The 23,194-nt window shown below is 38.3% G+C and overlaps 1 protein-coding gene across 3 annotated transcripts in view; it reads left to right on the plus strand.

Moving 5' to 3' along the window:
• The first annotated feature begins 2,557 nt into the window (after positions 1–2,557).
• SATB1 (SATB homeobox 1) overlaps positions 2,558–23,194 on the plus strand; it is a 79,090-nt gene continuing 58,453 nt past the window's right edge. The window contains exons 1-6 of one of the 3 annotated variants that reach the window (XM_054595469.1): positions 2,558–4,015; positions 4,220–4,317; positions 6,986–7,221; positions 10,923–11,099; positions 11,860–11,986; positions 12,744–12,867. In XM_054595469.1, the coding sequence (XP_054451444.1) occupies positions 7,011–7,221; positions 10,923–11,099; positions 11,860–11,986; positions 12,744–12,867 (639 nt within the window). In that variant the 5' untranslated portion in view covers positions 2,558–4,015; positions 4,220–4,317; positions 6,986–7,010. Of the gene's footprint in view, positions 4,329–6,985; positions 7,222–10,922; positions 11,100–11,859; positions 11,987–12,743; positions 12,868–23,194 lie in introns of all 3 variants that reach the window. The other 2 variants (XM_054595468.1, XM_054595470.1) reach the window with 2 other exon arrangements.

Genomic DNA, 23,194 nt, shown 5'->3' on the forward strand with positions numbered 1-23,194 from the left:
AATTAGTATGTGTATGTGATTAATAGAGTCCTAATTGTACTATATCATTATTCTTTATAATAAGGTCATTATTAGATGCTGTTATCCACATTTATTGTTTATCATATTTTCCAAGGCCATGTCCATCCTTATTACACACTTCTTATGTTTTAAGAGAATTAGTTTGTAATTCCTGGATAAAAGATGCTATTCAGATTATAAGGTTATTATTTTAATTCCTACATTTCATTAACATTGGCCAGATCATTAGGAGGCTAAGGCAATCAGGAATTTTTTTTTGTCTTGTTTATTGTGTAAATGATGGGATAAACTTATTTACAGTATTTATCCAATGTATCTTAATACTGATATTTTCAGTAACTCTTTCTTTAGTCTTCCCTTAGCTCAGATTTTGTTTTTGCTTAACAACTTTCCTGTTTTAAAACATTTAACTTCAGGTGCAGATGCTTGGTAATTTTTTTTATAGCCTATAATTTTTCTTAATATTTTTATGTTGCGACTTTTGTAAATTTGTGCATGACACTAGAATGCATTGTCCCTACTGAAAACCAGGCAGGTTTCAGGAAAACATGTCATCACCAGTTTGGAGCAACTATTAAAATATACATCTTAGAAATTCCTAACAGCCTATCATATTGCAAGAGTCACTGTCATTATAGAGATAATTGATTGCTCTTTTTCTTTTAAATATTTCCTTATTTATTATATTTTATACTTTAATTAAGATATTCTCCATATTTCTCCACATGTCAACTTTCAAAAATATGATCTTATTTGGGGTTTCCCCCCCCCCCACTTGTTTGTGATGCTGTGTTTTATTATCACATGTCCTTTCTTTTGCTCAAGGCTTGGGTTAGTATGTGTCAAAATTCATGGTTGCCTTCCTCGATTTTGACTAACCTTTCTGGTTTGTGGGTGAAACTTGGGTGCCATTAGAGTGATATATTTTCATTGTGTGTCTCCTAAACTTGTCCTCTCCAGGAGGCCATTATTTCCTACACTTTATCTTCTGCTTTACCTTCTGCTTTTCTTAGATTTCTAATGTAAAGTGTCTCTAAGTGTGTACTGGTAGCTTTAAAGAGTTCAATTTGCATATTACCCTCTTATCTCAGTACTTGTGCTAACTTGTTGCTTTTTTATGTGTAACAAAATGTTTATCTGACTGATTTTTCTCTTTTCCCTACTAGTGTTTTCTGAAAAATAATTCTTACATTTTTGTTTTTGTTTAATGATTAATTGCCTACAGGGACTGAGATGTTAGTGCTCAAACCTAAGCGATAAACACTGCAAGTCTAGGTTGAGTGAAATTGTAATGTTCTTCATTTTTATGGAAATTACATTTAACACATTATCTAAATAAGAGGATCATACGTATTTGATAATGACCATTTATCTAACTGGGTAACTTACTCTAGATTGCAGAAGTATTTACTGCAACAACAGATAGATTTATTCACCCAAAATTTGTCTAATGCCCGGTATGTAATTAGTTTAAGAATGGTAGCATCTTTTCCTTTTTAATAACAAGTCAGGTCTCTATTAAGTGACCCAGATTTTGTGTAACACGGCCACTATTAAGCCACGTATTTCTTCCTGCAAAGTGTTCTATGGCTTAGGCGAGGGAGTTTTGAACCTACCTCTGACTTGCATAGAAAGCTCTTACTCAGGTTGTTTTAACATTGGCTCCAGAAATACTTTAGGATTCATCCTCTTTGAGGAGAAATAATACGCGAGAGCGTTTTAAGGATCCTGGCCTTTATTCCTCTGCAAACGTTTCTGCACCCTCCGCGCTGCTCGGGAGCGCTCTACCTCCCGACGGTCCCCTGCAGCCACTTCCTGAAGTCCCCCTACCTCAGTACACTACGCCTGTCACCTGCGTGTCCGGCCTCTTTCCCGCAGGGCCGGTGCGCCCTCCCCGCCTCGGCGGTTCCTCGGGTGCCCGCCTGGGACGCTCCCGACGGATTCCTTTTTGTGGCTTTTGTGGCGTGTGGGTGGTTGGTTGGCTTTTCCCCTGGCCCTCGCCCCCTCCTCCCCACCACTTTCGTTCCCCCCACCCCCTCCGCCAGCCCGGCCCCTCCTCCCGCCCCGCTCCCCCTCGCACACCTGCCCCTGCCGCCCGCGCGGCGCGCGCGCTCCCCTCCCCGCCGCGGCCGCCGCTGCCAGGGAAGCCCCCTCCTCCTCTTGCGCCCTCCCTGGCGCGCCTGGCGGCGGCCGGCGCTAGCCCTCGCACAGCGCCCTGTTATTCTGGGTATTGTGTGTAATAAATGTCGGGCCGCCTCACTCTAATCAAGCTCATTACAAATTCTTGCGCGCCCGGGGCCGGAAATTGTGCGCTCCCTCCCTCCCCTTCCCTCACTCATTCACTAGTTACTTGTCTTTCTGCTTTTTAACTCGCCGCCCCCGCCCCCTCCCCGGATCCCGGCCCTCCAGCCCGGGTTTTAATCCCCATCCCTTTTCCGCCTTCTCCGTGCACCCTGCCCCCCCGCCCCCCCCCCCCGCCGCCTTCCTCCTCCACTCCGCACCCCCTTCTTCCTCCTCTCCCTCCCCCCCCCTCCTCCTCCGCCGCCGCCGCCGCCGCCACCGCCACTTTCTCGCTCGCTCCCGCTCCCCGGACGCGGCGGAGGAGCCGGCCCCGCTGGGGAAGGGCTCGGGGCGGCGGCGGGCGGCCGGGAGGAGGCTGCGTGCTCGGGGCTGGGGCTGCGAGCGGGGTGATTTTGTATTAAAATGAGGAGGAGGAAGAAGAGGCAGCCACAGCGGCGGCGGCGGCAGCAGCAGCAGCGGCGGCGGCAGCAGCAGCGGCGGCGGAGAGGGCTGCAGCCCGGGCGGACGCGCGGAGCCGAGCTGGGCACGGCGGCGGCGACAGCGGCCGGGATGAGTCAACTCATAATTTAATGGGGGCAGAGACGGCAGCGAGGGGGAGAGCGAGAGAGAGAGGGAGAGAAACAGCCCCGTCCGGGGACTCGCACTCACACGCACACACACCGACGCGCGCACACACACACACCTCTCCTTGTGCCACCCAGCAACAACCGGCCTCGTCACAACAACAACAGCCACGGCCGCCCTCTAGCCTGCCCGGGGACCGAGCAGAAAGCCAGGGCGACTCCAGAGGACGCTTCCCACCCCCCTCTTTCATTTTGGGAAACTCCTCATCAGTTTTGCTGGGGTTTCTGGGTTTCTTTGCCCCTAAGTCCTAGTGCCATTGTGGTGCTCGTTGTTTACCTCGGACTCTGGCTGAGTGAGAGCGTGGCGACTTTTTGGGGGGGAGGGGGCGGGGAGTTAGTCGCTGCTGAGGCGGTGGAGGTGGCTGGGGGTGCCTTCTGATTCTCTCCCCCTCCCCCCAAACCTTCCCCCCTTCTCTTCCCTCCCCTTCACTCACTCGGCTCCCCAGACGCTCGCAGCCCCGCGTCCATGGGCAGGGAGAGTGTCCTCGGGGCTGTTGTCAGCGAGGGCCGAATCAAAAGTGGCATTTTAGTGCCTTTCTTGGGCTTTTTTCGCGACCTTCTGCCTCCCACCCTCGCTGTTCCCCAGTAGAATACCTCGTTGAAGGTGCGAGGCTGTGGGAAGAAAGTTTAAGGTTTGTTAATATTAGTCGCAATTGTTGGGGAGGGCGGTGGGGGCGATTGGAAGGGAGGCGAGGTGGCGGCCTCCTCGCTGCGTTCTCCGGGGTCACTGGAGAATAATATCGCAAGTGACAGCCAGAGTAGAGTTTCTGTCCTCACACCGAAAAACCCCAGCGAGCTGAGGGAGGAGGGAAGGGAAAACGAGAGGACCTTTTTTCCCTTTCTGGAGACCTTGTCCGCAGTGATTTTTTTTTTCTTCTTTTCTTTTTAAGAGAATCCTCAGTCACCACCTCGCCTCCCCAGCTCCACCACAGTGTACAGCTCATAACGGGTTTTGCTTTGTTTTTACGATTCTTCCCCCAACGAATCACTTGTCAGATCAATTTTATCTTCGCCCTCCTCCCTACTTCCCACTCTCCCCTCCTCCCTCATCGAAAATCCCGTTCTCTGAGGTTAGACATTTTACAAACCATATATGTTGTTTATCGAATTGTGATTTTTAACACTTCCCCCACCCCCCATGGCTACTCTTCTAGACGTTTATTTCTGCCCTTCCCCCGCTTAGGGGGGCGGGGGTAGGGGAAGAGAAAATAATACAATTTCAGGGGAAGTCGCCTTCAGGTCTGCTGCTTTTTTTTTTAATTAAAAAAAAAAAGGACAGAAAACATCAGTCTTGAACTTCTCTTCAAGAACCCGGGCTGCAAAGGAAATCTCCTTTGTTTTTGTTATTTATATGCTGTCAAGTTTTGAAGTGGTGAGTTTCAGGTCGGTTTTGCTAATTTCACTCAGTAAAACTGCAGTGTTTCTGTTTCTAGATAGTACTTTGCTTCTTTGTCTCTTTAAAAGGTCACAGTGAAAGCTTGGCCTGGATCGTGCCGGCCATATGGAATGGATAAGGGCACAATCTCTTAAAATGTGATTATGGGGTTCTGTGGGGGCGAGGGAGGCCATCTAGCAAGGCACTCGTTGAAAAAGATCCCACACTGCAAAAAAAAAAAAAAAAATTGGTTCTTGAAACCGGAATTTCATGCTTTTTTTCTTTTAAAGGGAAATAATAGCTGTGTCTGAGTTCACTGTTTTTATTCAGTAATTATCACATATGGACTTAGTTTATGGACAGGGAAATGGGATTTTGAGAAAGTAGCCTGCTTTCTGTGTGCCAACCAGACATTACATGAAAATGGATTTTAAAATGTGTAACTCAAAAGAAACTCTTCAGCTGGGCATCTGTGGAGACCGTAGTTAGTTCCTGTGCTGTCAGTCCAGCAGGCCCAGTGGAGGCTGCTCTTTGCAATTCCAAACTGAGGTTTGGTGAACTTTATTTTAGCCTTGGGCACAGAGTTTAAATGAGTAAATTGGGTGTTTTATGTGCATGTAATTTTGCTTTATAATGTAAAGCTTTTTACAAGATGACTGAGTGTTTAATAGACGCTTATAGGTGGGTACTGTAAGGACAGTTTTGCATGACCTATGTGATGTTTCGGTTGTCAATACGTTAACTAAATTATCTATCAGTTTCATTCGTTGTATAGTTTATAATGCTGCTAAGCCTAATGACTACTTAATATATTTTGTAGCATTAACTTTGATTCTGCTGTCTGCTTTTCTTTCTTTCTTAAATTGCCCCCACAGGTTAAGTGTTTTCAAATCATATGTTTTAATATTCATTTTCTGCTCTAGAGTAGGGTAACCAATTTCAAAAAAAAAAGCAGCTCTTTATTATGATCCACATGTTAACATTATAAAGAATCTTTAGAATAAGTTAATAATCATCGCTCTCTTATTTTGGCTTTAGTTTTAATATAATGGAAAAGAGTAATCTTGATAAAAAGTGGTTAAAAGAGGCACATTTATTGTTAATGAACCTCATAACCAAAAACAGATGGGACCTCGATCAACGGTAAACCTCTAGTTCTCAGTAAGCCACCCTGGAGTACAAGGATAAATAGCCATTATTTCTCAAACTTTGGAGTTCTTCAATTGGCATTCTTAAGGTTGCTTTTAAGCCTACAGATTACCATTACTCCCTCCTCCTCATTCATCTCTTTTCTTGATTATAATGGACAAAGTAATCTATGGTTAAACAGAAGAAAAATATGCTTATAGAAAAGCTATCTAATATATGCTGGCTTTCAGTAAATCAGATCTAAATAACTTCTCCAATATAATAATTTTTTAAAAGTACAGGAGATGTCAAATTACTAGACAGCTGGAAGAACGTAGTAATTATCATATTCTATCTGACTCTCCTAAATATGATCCCTTCCCCCTTAGTGTTGGTAAGCTGGATACTCCCAAGTACTGTGAAAGTTCATAAAATAATTCCACTCACCTGTTCTTATCAATACTAGTTAAAACTGTATTTTAGAAATGACTTGGATATTGTACTCACTGCTCTATCGTAAACCATGTGAAAATTGATGTCCATTGTGTAACTGAAAATAATTATTAATTTTCTGAAGTTAAGATGTTGACTTCATCGCATACTGAGGTTATTTTTGAAAACTGACAATTGTGCTTTACCAAAATCATCAAGATTTTTTTAGTTCTTCAGTCTAATCCTTATATTAAAAAGTACTTTCAAGATTTTTGTTATTTAAATTAACAGTATCCTATTACTAATGTACTCCTAAATATTAACTCTAGAACATGTGAGTTGTAATGCCTCAATACCTGGGATATTTGAAGAACTCCACTGATACTCATTTGCTTAGGGGTGAAATGATCCAATCACATGTTTGAGCCAAAGACTTGACTAGATATTTAACAGGTCACATAGCTCTTGAAACTTTTGATAGCAGAAAACTTTTTCTGCAAATTAACCTGTAAAGTCAATGGGGAGTTTAAAAATTAGAAGTTTGCTACCTTCTTTTGAGGTGGGGTGTGTGTGTGTGTGTGTGTGTGTGTGTGTGTGTATATAAATCTATTTTGTTCCTATAAAAATTCAGCTACATGTCATGTATTATTCCATATAATATTTTGAACTGTGTTAATTTTTCCATCCTTGATTAAAGTGCTGCTGTTTTGTTCTGAAGTGATTTTCTAATTTTTAAAAATTGGGACCACATTATTTATTTGCTTTCTGGCTAAATTTGTGGTGATTATTGTTTTAAAAGTAAGCCCATTGCCCCCTTAGTTCTGTTGGTAGGTGACAAATTACCTTTTATTTATGTGTGTTGGTACAGTTTTCACAAATTATTCTGTTATCTTGAATGGACCTGTAATGCTGCTGTCTAGAAGTAGAGTTAACATCTGCATTATATTATATGGCTAGCTTAGTAACCTTACAAATACCTTATATTTGTGAAGTGAGATATCTAGGGGTAAAATATTTATGTGATATATGTATATATACAGAGAGAGAGAGAGGACCCCCCCCTCCCACCCAATTCTAACGTCGTCTTCTTTTTAAATTCTGGCAGGTGATCTTATAGAGTGTAACTGAGTATGGATCATTTGAACGAGACAACTCAGGGGAAAGAACATTCAGAAATGTCTAACAATGTGAGCGATCCGAAGGGTCCACCAGCCAAGATCGCCCGCCTGGAGCAGAACGGGAGCCCACTAGGAAGAGGAAGGCTTGGGAGTACAGGTGGAAAAATGCAGGGAGTGCCTTTAAAACACTCGGGCCATCTGATGAAAACCAACCTTAGGAAAGGTAAATGCTTTTGAGCCAAATCCTGGAAAGTTGTGAGTCCTGCGTCTACCCAAGGCCACTTTGTGTGGAGGTAGAGAGGCAGAACATGTCTTTGTATGTTCTTTTCCTTGATTCTCTTTCTGATCTGAAATTAGTTATTTCCCTGGCTGCAGTGTCAGTCATGTTTTGAAAGTAGAGACTCTGTGAGTGGAGCATCTTACTCTACCACTGTAGGCTGGAATCACTGGACACTTAGGATAATAAGGACAGAATTCAGTAAAATGGTCTTTAGCTACGCATCCCGTCGATAAGGTGTTACTGTAGTAGAGGACATATATATGTAGGTGGCTATTGCTTAAACTCACCCCGGTTAAGAATAAGACATTTAAATTGTTTGAGAACTGCCCTAGCTTTTTCGTAAGATTACTAGTTGTAAAAGGCAGTTTCAGAGGTAATAGAAATCTTACATGATATGATGTAAAAGTTTTATGATGTCATTTTGTGGTTTCTTTTCTTAAGAGCAAATGTATTATTTAGCAGTGAAAAACCTGATGATTCTAGTTTTTGATTTTTGCTATAATTGGGTGTTTTTGGTAATGGAAGGGCAGATTTAGGCAAGTTTATAAGGGGAGGATGTGTAACTGTGACACCTTTCTACCAATTTTATATTAAATTGATGAAGTTAAACAACTTTATGTTCAACACTGTGTTTGTGTGAAGCAGTGCCTATGCGGGTTATAATGTGTCTTCATAATGGTCTTTATTTTGTCCCTGAATAAATGTGTATAGGATTCAGATTTTCCTTACATTTGCTAAGCAGAGGCTAAAAATGCCATATTTTAGCAACCAAGAATATTAAGTAGATAAAGTTAGAAGGCAGAGGAATTTCATTGTGTTTGATGCATAACATTTATCATACAATCATTTATTTTTTCCTTGGTTTGGCGAAAACAAAGAATATATTGATCCTGAAATGAACAGACACAGCAGTCCGTATTGTTAGATCTTTATCTATTAAAAATGGAAAAACAGCACTTCAGCAAATTCTTTGGCCTCTACTCATGATTACCCTATTTATTGATTGTTTGCCAAGAATGTATGCATCTTAAGAAAGCCAGGGTAAGAGCATTAAAAATATAATTTATTACAGCTTTTGAAACAGAGTGCATTAATATTGTACTGTGAAGCACTGGGGCTCTATAAAAAAGACTTTCTGACGCCTGCAAACATATAAGTTCCATAAATTCCTAAATAGGAGATTTCAGCTGTCTCTGGTATTATGTGATATTTGCACAGCAAACTTTAATGCCAGGACAGTTTTAGACAAGGATTCTACAGACTTCACTGCTCCTTATGGCAGACGTGCTGTTTACACAGGCTCATAAACCTTCAGCAAAAGCTTCTAAGACTGCCTCCAGGTTTAAATCATGTGGTATTTTTAGCATTCAGCAGTGACCAGTGCACTCCCCTTTTAATGCTGGAAGGTTATGAAGTTGCTGTAGCTGGAAGTCTCGCCCAACACTAGCACAAATAATCAGACAGTTCAGAGAAGGCTCCTGTTCAGCATTACTCCCAGTATCAGGAGGGCAACTGTGACAGTTCGCTAGAAAATTTAACAGCTAGATTTGTAATCATATGGTACTGTAGTCACTTTATCAATAGGCACCTTAATTATCTGCAGCGTATTTCTAAATAAAGTAAAAAATATATCCAGTATATTTCAATTGTTTGAAAAACCTACAGTTATTTCACAGGCCTGAGGGACAACATATAGTAGAACAAGTCTGTATCATCCTGTAAGAGGAAAAATCAATGCATATGTTTTTGTTGAACTAACCCAACTCGTTGAAGACATTAGGACAGGGAGGAGAAACCAAAGTACAGTAATTTCACTTCCTGCTCAAATGATTTTTTTTTCTTAAAGCATTGTATTAATAGTGACTTACTTTCCCAGTGCAGTTTAATTGTAGAAGGCTTGCTGCCTATTTCAAACAAGAAAATTACTAAAGCCTTTTAATGGTGTTTTTTTAATCATTTTTTGTGTGTGGTTTCTGTTTGACAGGTGCTAGATAAAAATTATGGCTAAGATGAGAAAGCACTACCTCAGAAAAAGGGGTTGAATGTTTTTGTTTATTTGTTTAGGAAATTTTGCCAAAGTACCTTAAAGCCAAGAAAGAAACCACCAGTTTGTATATTGCTATTTTTGCTGTGGTCTCCCCAAATTTTCTGATCCCTGATGGGTTCTCCCTCTGGTATAAGCCAGCTGAATGAATGACAAGAATATTGGCAAGCTTTACGGCTTGTTTATTATGCCTAGCCTGTTGGGTACCTCTGAAGGAGTTTGTGAGCTTTTCTAAGTAAACCTAAAGGTTTTTGGGTTTTTTTTTTTTCATTATTGGTGGTGGGAATTTTTTTTTTTTTTTTTTTTTTTTTTGTTCAGAGCTAGAATCTCTTGTGAACAGTTCACTAAACCTTTGGTGAAGATGTACGTGTAGAAAAATGTAGCTGTTTTACTGCCAGCTTTTGTTTGCAGAATAGAGCATTTTTAAAGGGCATCTCTGGTGTCAGTAGAAAATCCTGATTTTTTTCCACCCTGTTTGCTTACATGAGACATGTTCAGAAGTTGGTAGGATTCTGTGAGTCCAGAGGGCAGAACTTATATAGAGGCATTATGTTATAGGTCTTACTGAGGACCCTGGGTGCCCTGTTAAAGTAACCTTTGTCATCATTTATGCTAAAGATGATACCCTTCTGGCAGTTTGCCACAGTATAGTTCAGATGCATCTGCTTTTAACCCTTTTCCGTTTATCATTGGAAGTCTGACAGTGCGCTGCATAAACACCTTGAGGAGTACGGTGTTTGTGATTTCGGTTTCTGGAAGCCTCGTTTCTAACACTAGTGTGGCCTGCACTTATTAATCATCTGGCTACTGAGTTATTACATTGGATTAAAGTAAATAAAGAGAGAACATGAAATCTATGCAGATGCCTTTATCCCAGTATGTCCTGATGAGGCCAGTTTCCTTTTCTCTCATTTTTAATCCCATTTACTGTAACAAAGATTGTTCATTTTAAAGGCATATAGTTACTGTGATATCTTTTTAGTCAAGTAATTTAAATAAGGAGCCATAAAAATCTTATTTATTTACATTATGCACATATTGAAATCATATATTTTGAGCATCAGTTTGGTTAAGTTTTCCATTTCTTTTATGGAAGTATTAAAGTAAAATCTTTAAAAGGAAAGAAAAATGCTGATCATTTTATAGTCGAAGATGATTTGTTTGGACACGAACAGGAAAAGTTTAATATTAACAAAAGCCTATAGGAAGCATGCGGTTGGCTCTTCTGAAGACAACTGTAGTGAGGTACGATTGCACACTGTATACTATTCACAGGAGATCAGAGACTTCTCTCTCGTCAGTACTGTTATTGGATCAGAAAGGTAATTCTGCATTAACTAATTTTAATTAAAGCAGAGCCCAACTAACTATAGGACCAAGTTCACATTCTATTTAAATATTTCTTTATAACTTTAAAAAAGAAAAGGTTGTATATGTTTATGTGTGCGTGCTTGTTTCTGTGTCCTGCCTGCCTTGGAAACAGAGTCTCTCCCCTTCTCTCACTGTGGTGAAGATTTATTTTCATGGCTTAATTTTTCCTCCCACAGATTGTATTTCTGAAGATTGTTGGTTTGCATCTTTTTCTCTTTCTCTTTGATAGGAACCATGCTACCAGTTTTTTGCGTGGTGGAACATTATGAAAACGCCATTGAATATGATTGCAAGGAGGAGCATGCAGAATTTGTGTTGGTGAGAAAGGATATGCTTTTCAACCAGCTGATAGAAATGGCATTGCTGTCTCTGGGTTATTCGCATAGCTCTGCTGCCCAGGCCAAAGGTAAATGATGCATATGTGGGGCTGGAAAAATTGCTTGGCATCCTTTGTTTACCTTGCAGAGAAAGCACTGAATATTTTTATTCAAAGAACTGTAGCCTGTGTATTACATTGGTTCCTTATAAATTGTGGCTTTAAAAAAATTGGCTTAATTCAGTTTGGTTTAGTTAACACACATTTTGCTCATGTGGAATGTCGAGGTAGATTTTTTTTTTTAAATTACTTCAGCTGAATCATTAGTATGCTTATTGACCTTAATAATCTGCTCCACTGAGGACCCACAAGGAAGTGAGGAGCGTATTTGAGCAGATGGACTGTTGAGAGTCAATTTGCATTTATGACTGAATATCTAGTTCTGTTTCTTTTATTCTGTTTCTGATGGTTTTATGGGCTGTAAAGTATTTTTCAATGCTGATTCCCTTTGCAATAGAGAACCTTATCTAAATTGTAAAGCCATTTAGAACTGGTTCAGCTATGTCTTATTAGAACTTCCTGTAAGTTAAGAAAATGTGGCCTATGCATAGGTTTTATTGATGGGGTTTGATTTCCAAAATAATAAACAACCCTACAGTCATTTACATAATTTCACAATTTGGAAAGCTAAGCTGTGAATCTTTTCATTGACCTGCCTTTTAGAGGGAAGGGAATCATTCAAACAGAAATAACAATGTTGCTTGTGGTGGGGGCCATGAAAAAAAAACCTACCAGATTAATTATCTGAAGGGTAAAATATTTAGTGACTTATTCTCTTTATCTGGAATAGGGCTAATCCAGGTTGGAAAGTGGAATCCAGTTCCACTGTCTTACGTGACAGATGCCCCTGATGCTACGGTAGCAGATATGCTTCAAGACGTGTATCATGTGGTCACATTGAAAATTCAGTTACACAGGTGAGTCAGGACAAGCGTTCCAGGGGAAAACGTTCTACTTACCTGTTCAAAATAAAAGCATTTCTAGTCAGCCTTTAATTTTTATTTCCTCTGTGTTTCAGAAGGGTTAATTAAAATTGATTTGTTACCTTACCCCTTCTGCTTTATTTCCCTAACTTCAGTGTAGAATTAAAAGGCACCCCCCCCCAAAAAAAATTTGTAGATTTGTGCAGGTTATCAAAAGATAAGGCTTTTTATATTTAGTCAATTAAATGATGCATTACAAGAAGGCATTTTACATAAAGTTTACTTAAGAGAAAAATATTTTTGCATATCATGAACAGTGCCATCTGTGTACATTTTGTGAAAGAATGCCTTATTCACTATTGCTGCGATCCTATTTATTTATATATTTTATTTACCATTTTACTTCGTATGAACAGAGTCACAAAAGAAAAATGGTTAACACGTTAATGCTTTTCCCCATGGCTCGTGAGAAAGCAGTACACCTTAAATTGTCTTCCCAAGCGCATCAGAGCAGGAAGGTAGAAGTAACATGAAAAAATAGCCACCACAGGCAGCTGATGTATAATTCATGCATCGATACAGCAGATGTGTTGTATAAAGTAATTAACTAATCGGAACAATCAGGAGACCGAGAGCAATCTCCAGATGCATCTGTTTGATGCGCAAAATGAAATCTGTCTGTCTTAAAGGAATGTTTTGCAGCGGGATGCAATCTTGTAATAATCCCCTTTCTAATCTATGTCTCAAATAGTTGCCCCAAACTCGAAGACTTGCCTCCTGAACAATGGTCGCACACCACAGTAAGGAATGCTCTGAAGGACTTACTGAAAGATATGAATCAGAGTTCATTGGCCAAGGAGTGCCCCCTTTCACAGGTACTTAGCATAGCATGCAATAAGTAATAAGACATCATGGGCAGCCCTGATTTGAGGTTTGATGGGGCTCCATAGTCTAAAGCAACTGGTATCTGAAGCAAGAATCTGCCGAAAATACAAAGTGGCTTGACCACTGGTAACTTCTAAAAATACCCCTGATTCATTTTGAACAGAGCCTTTACACTTTTTCTCCCTTGGGAAAAGAGCGAAGGAAAAACAGCTCAGCAGAAGACTATACTAGTTTCTTTTTTGGTTCCTTTTCTGAGTGTTCTGAGCATGGAAACTACATTCTCCTGAGTGCCCTAATTTAAGGAAGAGTAAAGGCGCTATAATTTCCAGGAGCCTTCAGTGAATGGCATTGTAAGTGTTAACGTGGAAACCTTTCGTCATACTGCCTGAATAAAGTAGGAATTCAATTTTCAAGCACTTTGTTCATTACAAAAAATAAAAAAGAACAAAGAACATTTAGTAAAAATAATTATAAAAGAATAGAAATATCCTGCAACTAAAGGTTGAGTAGTTAGTTATCGTTAAGATCTTCTCACCAGTTTTGGGGTGTTGGTTTACTGTTTTTTCCCCCTTTGAGGTGCCTGTCACACCATCATGGATTTTTGAAATGAGACAAAGATTTATTATTATTGTGCTTGATTTTTCGAATGAATTTTGATGGAGAGTTACTAAAACTGCTGGTAGAGACTGCCCCTGTTCTAAATGTAAAACTAAACATGATTTTTTATCGTTCTTAGCTAATTTCAATAAGAAAAAAAAACAAGGGTGCTATGAACCTGCTTTTCATGGGCTGCCTGTGTGGTCACTACATAAATGTGTAATAAAGCCATCTCTCAGTGCCTAAATGCAGTGTAACTTCATCCCATGATGTAGTGTAATTGAAGTGCTGATCTAACTAGATTTTTAAGTTTTTCTTTTAATTCAAATTTAAAATATAATTCTAAATGCTGGCTTGTCATTTGAACTTGAACTGTGTGACTCTGATGTAAACATTTCTGCAATTGTGATCATCTTAAAATGTGTATCTGATGCTCATGAAGGTACTGGGTACCTTTGGAAAGAAGCTTGTGGGCTTTTGTGCTACTATTTCATGGAAACTCCATGCATTTCAGGTTCATCAGCTTTATTTTGATATTTTTTAGCAATTATAGGAATGAAGCAGATGAGTTAAATTTATAGTTAATGGTGGCTTTCTATGTTCTTTTAAGGTGAGCTGTAGCCACAGGTAAAACATTGTATTGTTAAGTGTCAGTATCTTCAAATGCAAATCAAACTCTGTCATTTTAGCTCATCTCCTTCTATCCTTCCTCTCTCACCCTTGGCATAGAAAGGATGTGAATTTATACCCATCTAAATAAAGTAATTTAAATTAATTATAAATGGTTAAATCAATAGGATGATATAATGGAGCAGGTGACTCTTATACCTCTGGGATTTTGGGTTTTGCAGAGAATAATGTCCAGATAATGTGTCACTTGGTCACTAGCATTTGAAAATTTGAAATGTCCTAGAAATAAACTTTGTTTTTTTCAGAATTAAAACATGTAGAAACACCCGGAATAGGAATCTCATGTATCTTCATGTTACTAAATGTCCCATTGATTTTGGAAGGAAATTCAGGCAAAGATTAAATGCATTTACTGTGAGCTGGAGAAGAGAATGCTAGTACAAGTATTTATCGATATAGGCAGTAAGAACTAATTGTTAAATAACATCAGCATTCAGCCTGTAAACTCCACCTTACTGTAGCTTATAAATATAATTGTGAATTTACTTAATGTTATCATGGGAAATGAATTGAATACAGGCAATTATAACGTTAAACCGAATGACAAAATGAAATTCAGGACTTGGTTTTGGAATCATTCATTGGTGAATTTCTGTAGAGAGGCCTCTAGGAGAACACGCGTCCATGTGTATCTGGAGACTTCGCTGTAATCATTCAGTGGTGAAACTACGCTATGACTTCAACATCAGTTGTAATTACAGTCCTAATTTCTTTAAAAAAGTCTTTTGAAAAAAATTATGCATAGTTTAGTGGTGGCAGCAAATATTGTAAGTTAATTTAATATTTAATACTAACAAAAGTGCAACCTGTTCTCTAAATGAGAGACTTATGTTATATAGTTTTATCATCTTCTTTCTCAAGAGTAAACTTCATGATCTGATTGATACTCAGAATGCTTTAATAATAAACTATTTCGCATTTTTAATTCATTTTCTTTTCCGTCATAAGTTATTGGTTAAAGATGAGAAATGCAGGCCCTCTAATACCTAAACCCAAAATATATGCTGAGCTTAGAAAAACTACTCCTTCTGTAGCTAAGATTTAGTGATGAAGATGCTATGGTGAAAAAATGCCTAGCAAATAAATATTGTCTCAGCCTTGTACAGAACAGTACCTAACACAAAGAAATCCTAAATGTTAAGCCATTTTTAACCCCTGTGGAGTTGTGATTCATTCACTTAAGAGTTACCGGCATATAACCTCAGTGTTCACATTTTTCTGTACATTAAGAATTTTGTTTAATATGATAAAACACCCTAGTAGTGACTTATGGCTACAGGACCCCCTAAAATTATGTTCAGCAGAATGTTTGCCCTGTGGGCAATAAACTCCCTTTCCAGAGTAGAGGACAGGAAGGATTGGGAATGGGGAACCAGCAGGAATTTGCCTTGTGGAGACAAGCCCTGCCTCCAATGACCGTAGGAGGATTGTCCCTCACTTACTAAGCAGATGTCCAGTTTGGACTTGAAGTCATAGAACTAAGTGTTACTTTCCCAGACTCCTCCTTGGACAGATGAAGGAGCCAATGTCCCTAAAGATTAAAGTCAAAATGCTTGTTAGTGACTGACCCAAAAAATCCTTTCCCAATGACAAAGTTTAAAGTAAGTGCTGACTTTAAAACAAATACTTGCATTTTGGTGTAGTAACATTTGATAATATTTGCAAAGTTTTCTCCAGCTGTGGAAGTTCCGTAAGTGTGCATGTGGTTTGATTTATAACTCATAGCTTTCTTTATTTCTGGTACTGCTTTCCTATCATAAATCTGCCCAAGTAGATTGACATCCCTTTATTAAGTTTTGGCACCACACGTTTGTTTAATTTTGTAAAACCTTCTAAGACATAAGAAATGCCTAGCTTGTTTAGAGATCTGAAGTTGGGCATTGTTTTGATACTCTTGCTTTTTTCAGTGGCATGTTGGATGTTGTATTTGAACTACAGGTAGTAGAGACAGTGAAGTCTGACTTGGGGACAGGAAAGCTTGTATCATGAGAACTTTGAAAGTATGGATTTGGGAGGTGAATTGGGAGTTAAAAAAATAAACATTTGACTTAAAAGATTCCATTTTGATTTTAGCTTTCTCTGAATTTTTAGTAATTAAACTTAAATACTGGATAACTATATATGCATTCAATACAAGGACAGATTCATCATGTTGTTAGGAAGTCAGTTATTACTTCTAAGAGCCCATTGTCTTCCTTCTGAAAATGTTTAGGTCAGATTTCCCTGAGAGGTTTTAATCTGATCCATGCATTTTTACCGTCAGTCCCCACCATGCATATGCGCGCACACACGCACACATCCCAGCTTTCACATGTTTTAGGCGCTGGATTGTTTTCTATTTCATTGTTTTTTATTTCTCACCTAGGGAAAAGTAACTCCCAAGTCCAAGTCCTACATAAAGTAAGTGTGAATGGTCACTTTTATTCTCAAGTAGCAAAAGCTATATAAAATGAATTTAAATTTTAACATTTCATTTAGAAGAAGTAATATTGAGAAAAATGATTTTTTGGTTCTTCTTTTTCTGCCAGCATCTCAGGATCTAATATGTGTTAGATTTTGTGTTACATACTGGCAAAACAGATGAAAAAGGAAACTGTCTTGCCCTCCTGAAGCTTAGCATTTAAATATGCTGAGTCTCTGAAATTTGACAGTTATTTCTGTAGACATTTAATAAACCTATGTGTTCAGTTGATTTTCAGTCTGTATTATAAATAACATTGGAGCAACAATTTAGAAAGCCCTATCCATTATATTTATAAATATATATATATATATTTATTTTATTTTATTTTTTTAGCTGCACTTAGTGTAATTTTTTTCCCATAATTTTTGGACTGAAATGACATTTAAAAAAAATTTTAGCAAACATTGGTAATCACATTCTCTCAAAGGCGTGTGCGGTATCAGTGTTCATTTATGTATTTCATGTGCGAGCCTAACCTAAAACATTTATGCACATATTTACATATTTATACATTCAAGAATATGTATCGACAGGCTTCCATGCAACAGGAGACACCTATTTCCAATGTCATAATAAGGATAATACATCTTAATAGCTGGAGTAAAAATACTTAACTTTCATTTAGTGCTTCTGCTGTATTAAGAGCTCTTCTATCCCCCTGTTAGTTTTATATTCCCATTTTCAGTTAAGGAACCCGAGGCATAGAATGTTTGTTTAAATGAATGTCCATGACTACATTGCTAATAGAGGAGCAAGAATTCATACCTGGAGCTTGTGAGCCTAACCAGGTATCTTTCTTGGTCACATATACAGTAAAGTACTTGTTTTTCAAAGGCTTTCTCAATTTGATGTGTTTTATAAAATACTTTGATTTCTTTGAAGTACTGATAACTATAGCTTTTCGGTTGTGTTCATTCTCAATACTGAAATTTTTCTTTAACATGTGTTGTTGTGTCTTTGATTTTTGTTGTTTGTACATTGACTTGCTTTAAAAGTACCATCATCTTTTGCCCCTAATTTTGATTATAATAGGGTGTTTTAGACCACAGGAACTAACTTCTGGAATCATCTGGTATTTGGGAGGTTCCAGAAGGTCTGACTATCCCAGCTCTGTGGCAGTCACTTCTCTCCCCCATCCTCACATCCATCTTGATGAGTAGATAAAATTGAGCTGATAGCCCTTTGTTTTCAACCCGAAGACAATGTTAAACATTTCATTGAAAAAGGTGGGCAGTTCTTGGGATTATTTGAAAGTACAGACCTTGGTCATCCACTGCCCTCATATGATGGATAAAGCATATAGCTGGCAACTCCACTTAAAACTAGACATTTTCCTGTTTAAGGTGTGCTTGTGGGATTTGTACTTGCCCCTTCCTAGTATAATATTACAAATCTTGTTGTCAGTTACCATGTATTTTGGGGAATATCTGTATTTTTTTTTTAAATTACAAAACTTTTTCCAGTCAGTCCTTACCCTACTGACCATGGGAATCTCAGTTTAGGAATACCTGTTTTGCCAGGCAGTGAAGCACATGATACTAATTGGGTTTTATTACCACTTTCAGCAGTTGTATTAATGGCAAGGTCCATAACGGAAATGGTAAGCTAGTCTTACATGGGTAATTGTGTGAATTGCTAAACTTAGAGCAAATAATTTTTTTCTGCCTCCTTTTTTGAACCAGTTATTACTTCATTCTAGTTCCTCATTTCAGACAGTGAGATATCTGCTCAGTGTTAATATTATACTACATAGAGTCTGCCATGGAAGTGTCCTCTGAATTGCAAATTTTAGTTTTTGAATCTCATTTTTAGCTAGTTTCGATACATAAAGATTTTACTATAGCTTGATGTTAGTTCTCTGTAACCTTTCAGAAATATTAATCAAAAAAAGCTGAACTTAATAAAGCATCTAACTTCAAGTGGATTGATCTCAACTATTTTATGGCCACTATATTTTCACAATAGTACAACATAAGAGTTTAAGCCATGCCAATTTAGGGAAGCTTAACAATGTGTAAGTACTTCATTTTTACATAATAGATTTTTACCTATGCTTTGTTTTAGGTCTTGAACAGGTTTCTTTTGACCTCAAAATCACTAATGCAAGAAAAATTACCATATCATTAGAGCATTTCCCCTATTTTTTTCCCTGATATGTAGAATAATATATACTCCCAAGGTTTAGGAGCAGATATGGCCTGGATGAAAGCCTGTTTAAATGCTATTTTCTAACTATTTTTTTTTTAAAGTTAACCAGTACATGCTAATTAATCTGGTTTCCCTGCTAAAACAGAGCTTGCTTTAGAGTGCTTTGTGAGTGTCCTTTTTCACAGTCATGACAAATTTCAGGTCGGGCTCTATCCGGATTTGCTTTTTAAACCTGCTGTATTTCATGTCAGATTCGGGCCCCATACAAACTCATAAAGAAAGAAACAAACAAACAAAAACCCTAAATTCAGAATAATCCAAACAAACAGATACACCCATTTTTTTTCCTCTTTCACTGGAAACTGCTTGATCATAATAGGCTCTGAGCATAAAAAAACATAAGAGAGCCTTTACCATAACAGGGGAGAGCCTCCGCCGAGCTCTGCAGCTCATTGCCAATTGAAGTAAGGAACGCTCTGGCTGTTGGGACTTTTAAATCTAGACTTAAAAGTTATTTGTTCTGTTTAGCATTTTTAAAATGATTCTATTAGGAATTGTATGTGCTTCAGTTTTAATTTTAACTCATAATGATTGTAAAGCACCCTGGGATGCTTGCATGAAGGGCGCAACAGAAATATAAGATCGTATTGTGTTCTAATATGCAGTATTATTATGGGTGCTGGAGTTTCATCATGGACAATTCCTAAGGTTGCAGAATTCCTCATTGTAGAGAGGGTAGCTGACTTTCTTCCTTTCTTTTCCTTTTTCTCATTCTTACTCTAAAACTTTATCTTCTTTAGTCATTGTTTTTGGGGTTTTTTTTTTAAATACTCATAGTACAATATATTCCCATGAAAATACTAATCTAATTTAGTTTAGTCAGAGGGGTTAAAGATGCATACCAGATGATGATATGGTGAAAGTTAAGAGAGAGTAAAGCTTCAATTGTTAGCATTGTTTAAGATTACATTCTTACCGGGATAACTAAACAGGTTGCTTCATCACCAGGTCCCACCGACTTCATAGACTCATCCCATTTTACTGTCAATTCAGCATTTTTTCCCCAGGCAGTTCACAAATACAGAGCTAACTGAAACAAGTATTAACTGTTTGCACTTCACAAATAGTATTTCTTAAAACGTATTAAAACTCCTGGGTTATGTTAACGTAGGACAGAATTTGATTTTGTTTTCTTAATGCAGCCATGTCTTGAAGTAATACATTTTTTCAGCAACTTCATTCTTTTACTTCCTATGTGAGTCTTTGTGTGTCATTGCTCTTTGCCATCACTCTGATTAGTGAGCTAGTAGGATTCATTGCATGAGAGTTAAGAATGTGAGCTGTCATTACCAGCTCTGTGAGCTTAGACCCATGACTGTCCATGCCTCAATTTTCTCATCTATAAAGTAGGAAGATAATAATACCAATTTTCAGAATTTTTAGGAGAATTACATGAATTAATACTCATGTAACATTTAGAAGTGTACTCAGCCCTAAAGTATATAATAACTTTAGTTATTTTTCTAAGATCTGAGATGGAAAGTTTGAAATCACATTTGTGGGTGCTGCATAATCTAAGAAACTTCGCTGCTACATAGAAGATTTGATGTGAGTCTCACTTTTTAAGGAAACAACCAAGAACTCCCCATTTGTGAAAAAATTAGAGGACCATGTTGTAACTCATTTTTACTCTTATGGGACCCTATTAGCATCATACTTTAAGTCATTAAAATGTTCAGATATTTTTAAAATGGAAGCAGGGGGAGACTCAAGCCTTGTGCTTTAAATAAGCACATTGGCCAGGTAAGCAAATATGATACCTTAGTCTGGGCATTGTCAAAGAAGATAAAGATGCCTCATGGCATTGTCATCTGGATGTGAGTTTTTCCCAGTGTCATTTCCTTTAAACTTCCGTCACCCCTCACCTCACCCCACCCACACTCAAAGCCCTGCTCTCCCTGCAGGCGCTGGTCATAGTACTTTCTGCATTGTTCTGAAATATCTGTGGACAAATGAGGCTCCCTGTGTACACCGTAATTGTCTGTAGTAAAGGCTTTAAATTGTATTCATCATCACAGTAATAAATTCTGGCACACAGTAGGATCTCAGGAAGATTTGTAAAACTGAGATATCCTCATGGGATTTTTACCATGTTAATTTCACGAATCAATAATTTCAACAGTTTTATTAGTAGTATTTTATAGATAATCTTTAGTATCCTGATACAATATTTTTCTTATTAAATTTAATTCTGAATTTTTAACTTACCTAACCAAGAGCAAATTCATTCTGAATTTTTTCCTAAGAAAACCTAACATTCCAAACTGTTTCATATTTTTACTTAAATTGTAATATACTTAAATATGTGTATAAAACTTGGATGTTTGTGAGCAGAACAATAGTCTTGAGGGTATAAGGGACCCAGAGAGCTTAAAAAAAGCTATGAAAGACCTTATTATGCATGACTCTTAAGCACAATCTTTAGCAACATATTTCTCTGTACATTTTAAATTTTTCATAATTGAACATGTATTTCATTGTGGTTAATACTTTTCATTTTGTCTCAATTTTGTTATATTTGAAATCCACATTTTCTTTTACTGAATCTCAAATCTCTTTTAGTTAGTAAAATCTCTTTACTAACATTTATGGTTTTATTTGTCCATTTCTCATATTTAAAAATAAAATAAACAGGGAAAATTGCAATAATAGAGTCAAATGGTTCATAGACGAAGATGTTGATGCTGCCAGCACAGAAATGCTAACAGTCAGTACCACCCCACATGAGCACACAATGTCCATTCCTCAACTGATGTTCTAAAGTCCGCATTTGGCCTTGGAGACTGTTGAAGGCGGTGAACATAAAATGTGTATAAGTCGGCTAGGTAAAGGTCCAGAATCACCTGAATTTAGAGAAAGCTGCAAGTGTAGATAACTGTTCAGCCAGTCCAGAATGGGCCTCGGGGACTTTTTTGTCCACCCCCCCCCCCCACTTGAGCACCAGCTCAGCCCGGAGAACACACCTCCAGTGATGGACGGGGCTCGTTAATTCATGGTGTCCAACCCACCCAACACATTTTTACCATTTCACCACAGCTCCTGAAGAGGCGATTGCCAGTATGTGGCATTGTCCTAAACTGAAGCATTTTCATGATTTTGAGAGAGATGAGTCAGATTAATTTGATTTTTCTGCATGATCTAATCCAGAGGTGGCATTGATTTATATTTATCTAGTGGATATGGGAAGTCTTGAAGAATAGCTACTAATAAAACACAGGAATCAAGGACATGACTTAGCCCTTAGCCTCCTGTAAAATCTTGAATCAGATCTGAGTCTGGTTCATGGCCCTGTAATGGGCTTCCATGAGTTTGTGCAGACCTGAAAGTTATGTCACTTTTAGGGGCATATGTGGGGAGAGCTTCCCGAGATTTCGTGAGATTCGTAGAGTTCAGTTGGCCCAATCAAAAGCTAAAAGCCAGACTGTCTCTTCTCCCCAATTTTTAAGCAGTGTGGTTTAAAATCTAATACTGTTCATGTAAAGAAGGAATGCAAAGGAGGAATGTAAAATCTATGAAGAGTGACAGAGCCTAATTCTAGTGTTTACTTTTAGAAAAATGGATTTTTTGAACTGCTTCGGGATCTTTTTTTTGACTCTGGCTTAAGCTTTTCACTGTGCTCTGTTTAGGACCTCTGGAACCACAAATTGGGTACCATTTTTTTCTGTTATTTCTAAGCACAGATACTAGAAAACTTGATCTCCAAAGACAATGGGAGATTTAACCACAAAAGGGCCATCAGAGTAAGAGCATTCTCCAAATGTGCAAGTTGATACAGATTCAGCATTTTAGGAAACAGTTTTTGTTATAAAATCAAACTCACTGGATTTAGATTTATCTAATAAAAAACTTGTGAAAATCCTTTTTGGAGTAGCATAATATTTAACTTACTGATATGTTTCTAATAATCATAAGCAAGATACCAAGGGACTTTAACCATCCTAAAAATAAACCATAGGTTGGGGGTGTTTGCCCAGTGAGTGCCTGAGAATGGATGATGCGTATTACAATTGAATCTTCTTTAGTCACTAAAGGAGACGTGTCCAACCCCTGGCCTGCAGGCCACATGCAGTCCAGGATGGCTATGAATGTGGCCCACCACAAAATCATAAATTTACTTAAAACCTTTTATATTTTTTTGCTCATCAGTTTCTGTTAGTGTTTGTGTATATAATGTGTGGCCCAAGACAACTCTTCTTCTGCCAGTGTGGCCCAGAGATGCCAAAAGGTTGGATACCCCTGGAACTCTGTTTGGGAAGGCATGTAGATTTCATAGCATCTTAAAGCTGTTAGAAGGGATCTTGGAGAATTTCTAGTTCAATTCCCTTCGTATTGCAGACAGACAAATGTAAGGCTCTGTG

The sequence above is a fragment of the Pteronotus mesoamericanus genome, unplaced genomic scaffold (assembly GCF_021234165.1).
Source record: "Pteronotus mesoamericanus isolate MK-2021 breed Mesoamerican mustached bat unplaced genomic scaffold, CSHL_Meso_final scaffold_54, whole genome shotgun sequence".
Lineage (NCBI taxonomy): Eukaryota > Metazoa > Chordata > Mammalia > Chiroptera > Mormoopidae > Pteronotus > Pteronotus mesoamericanus.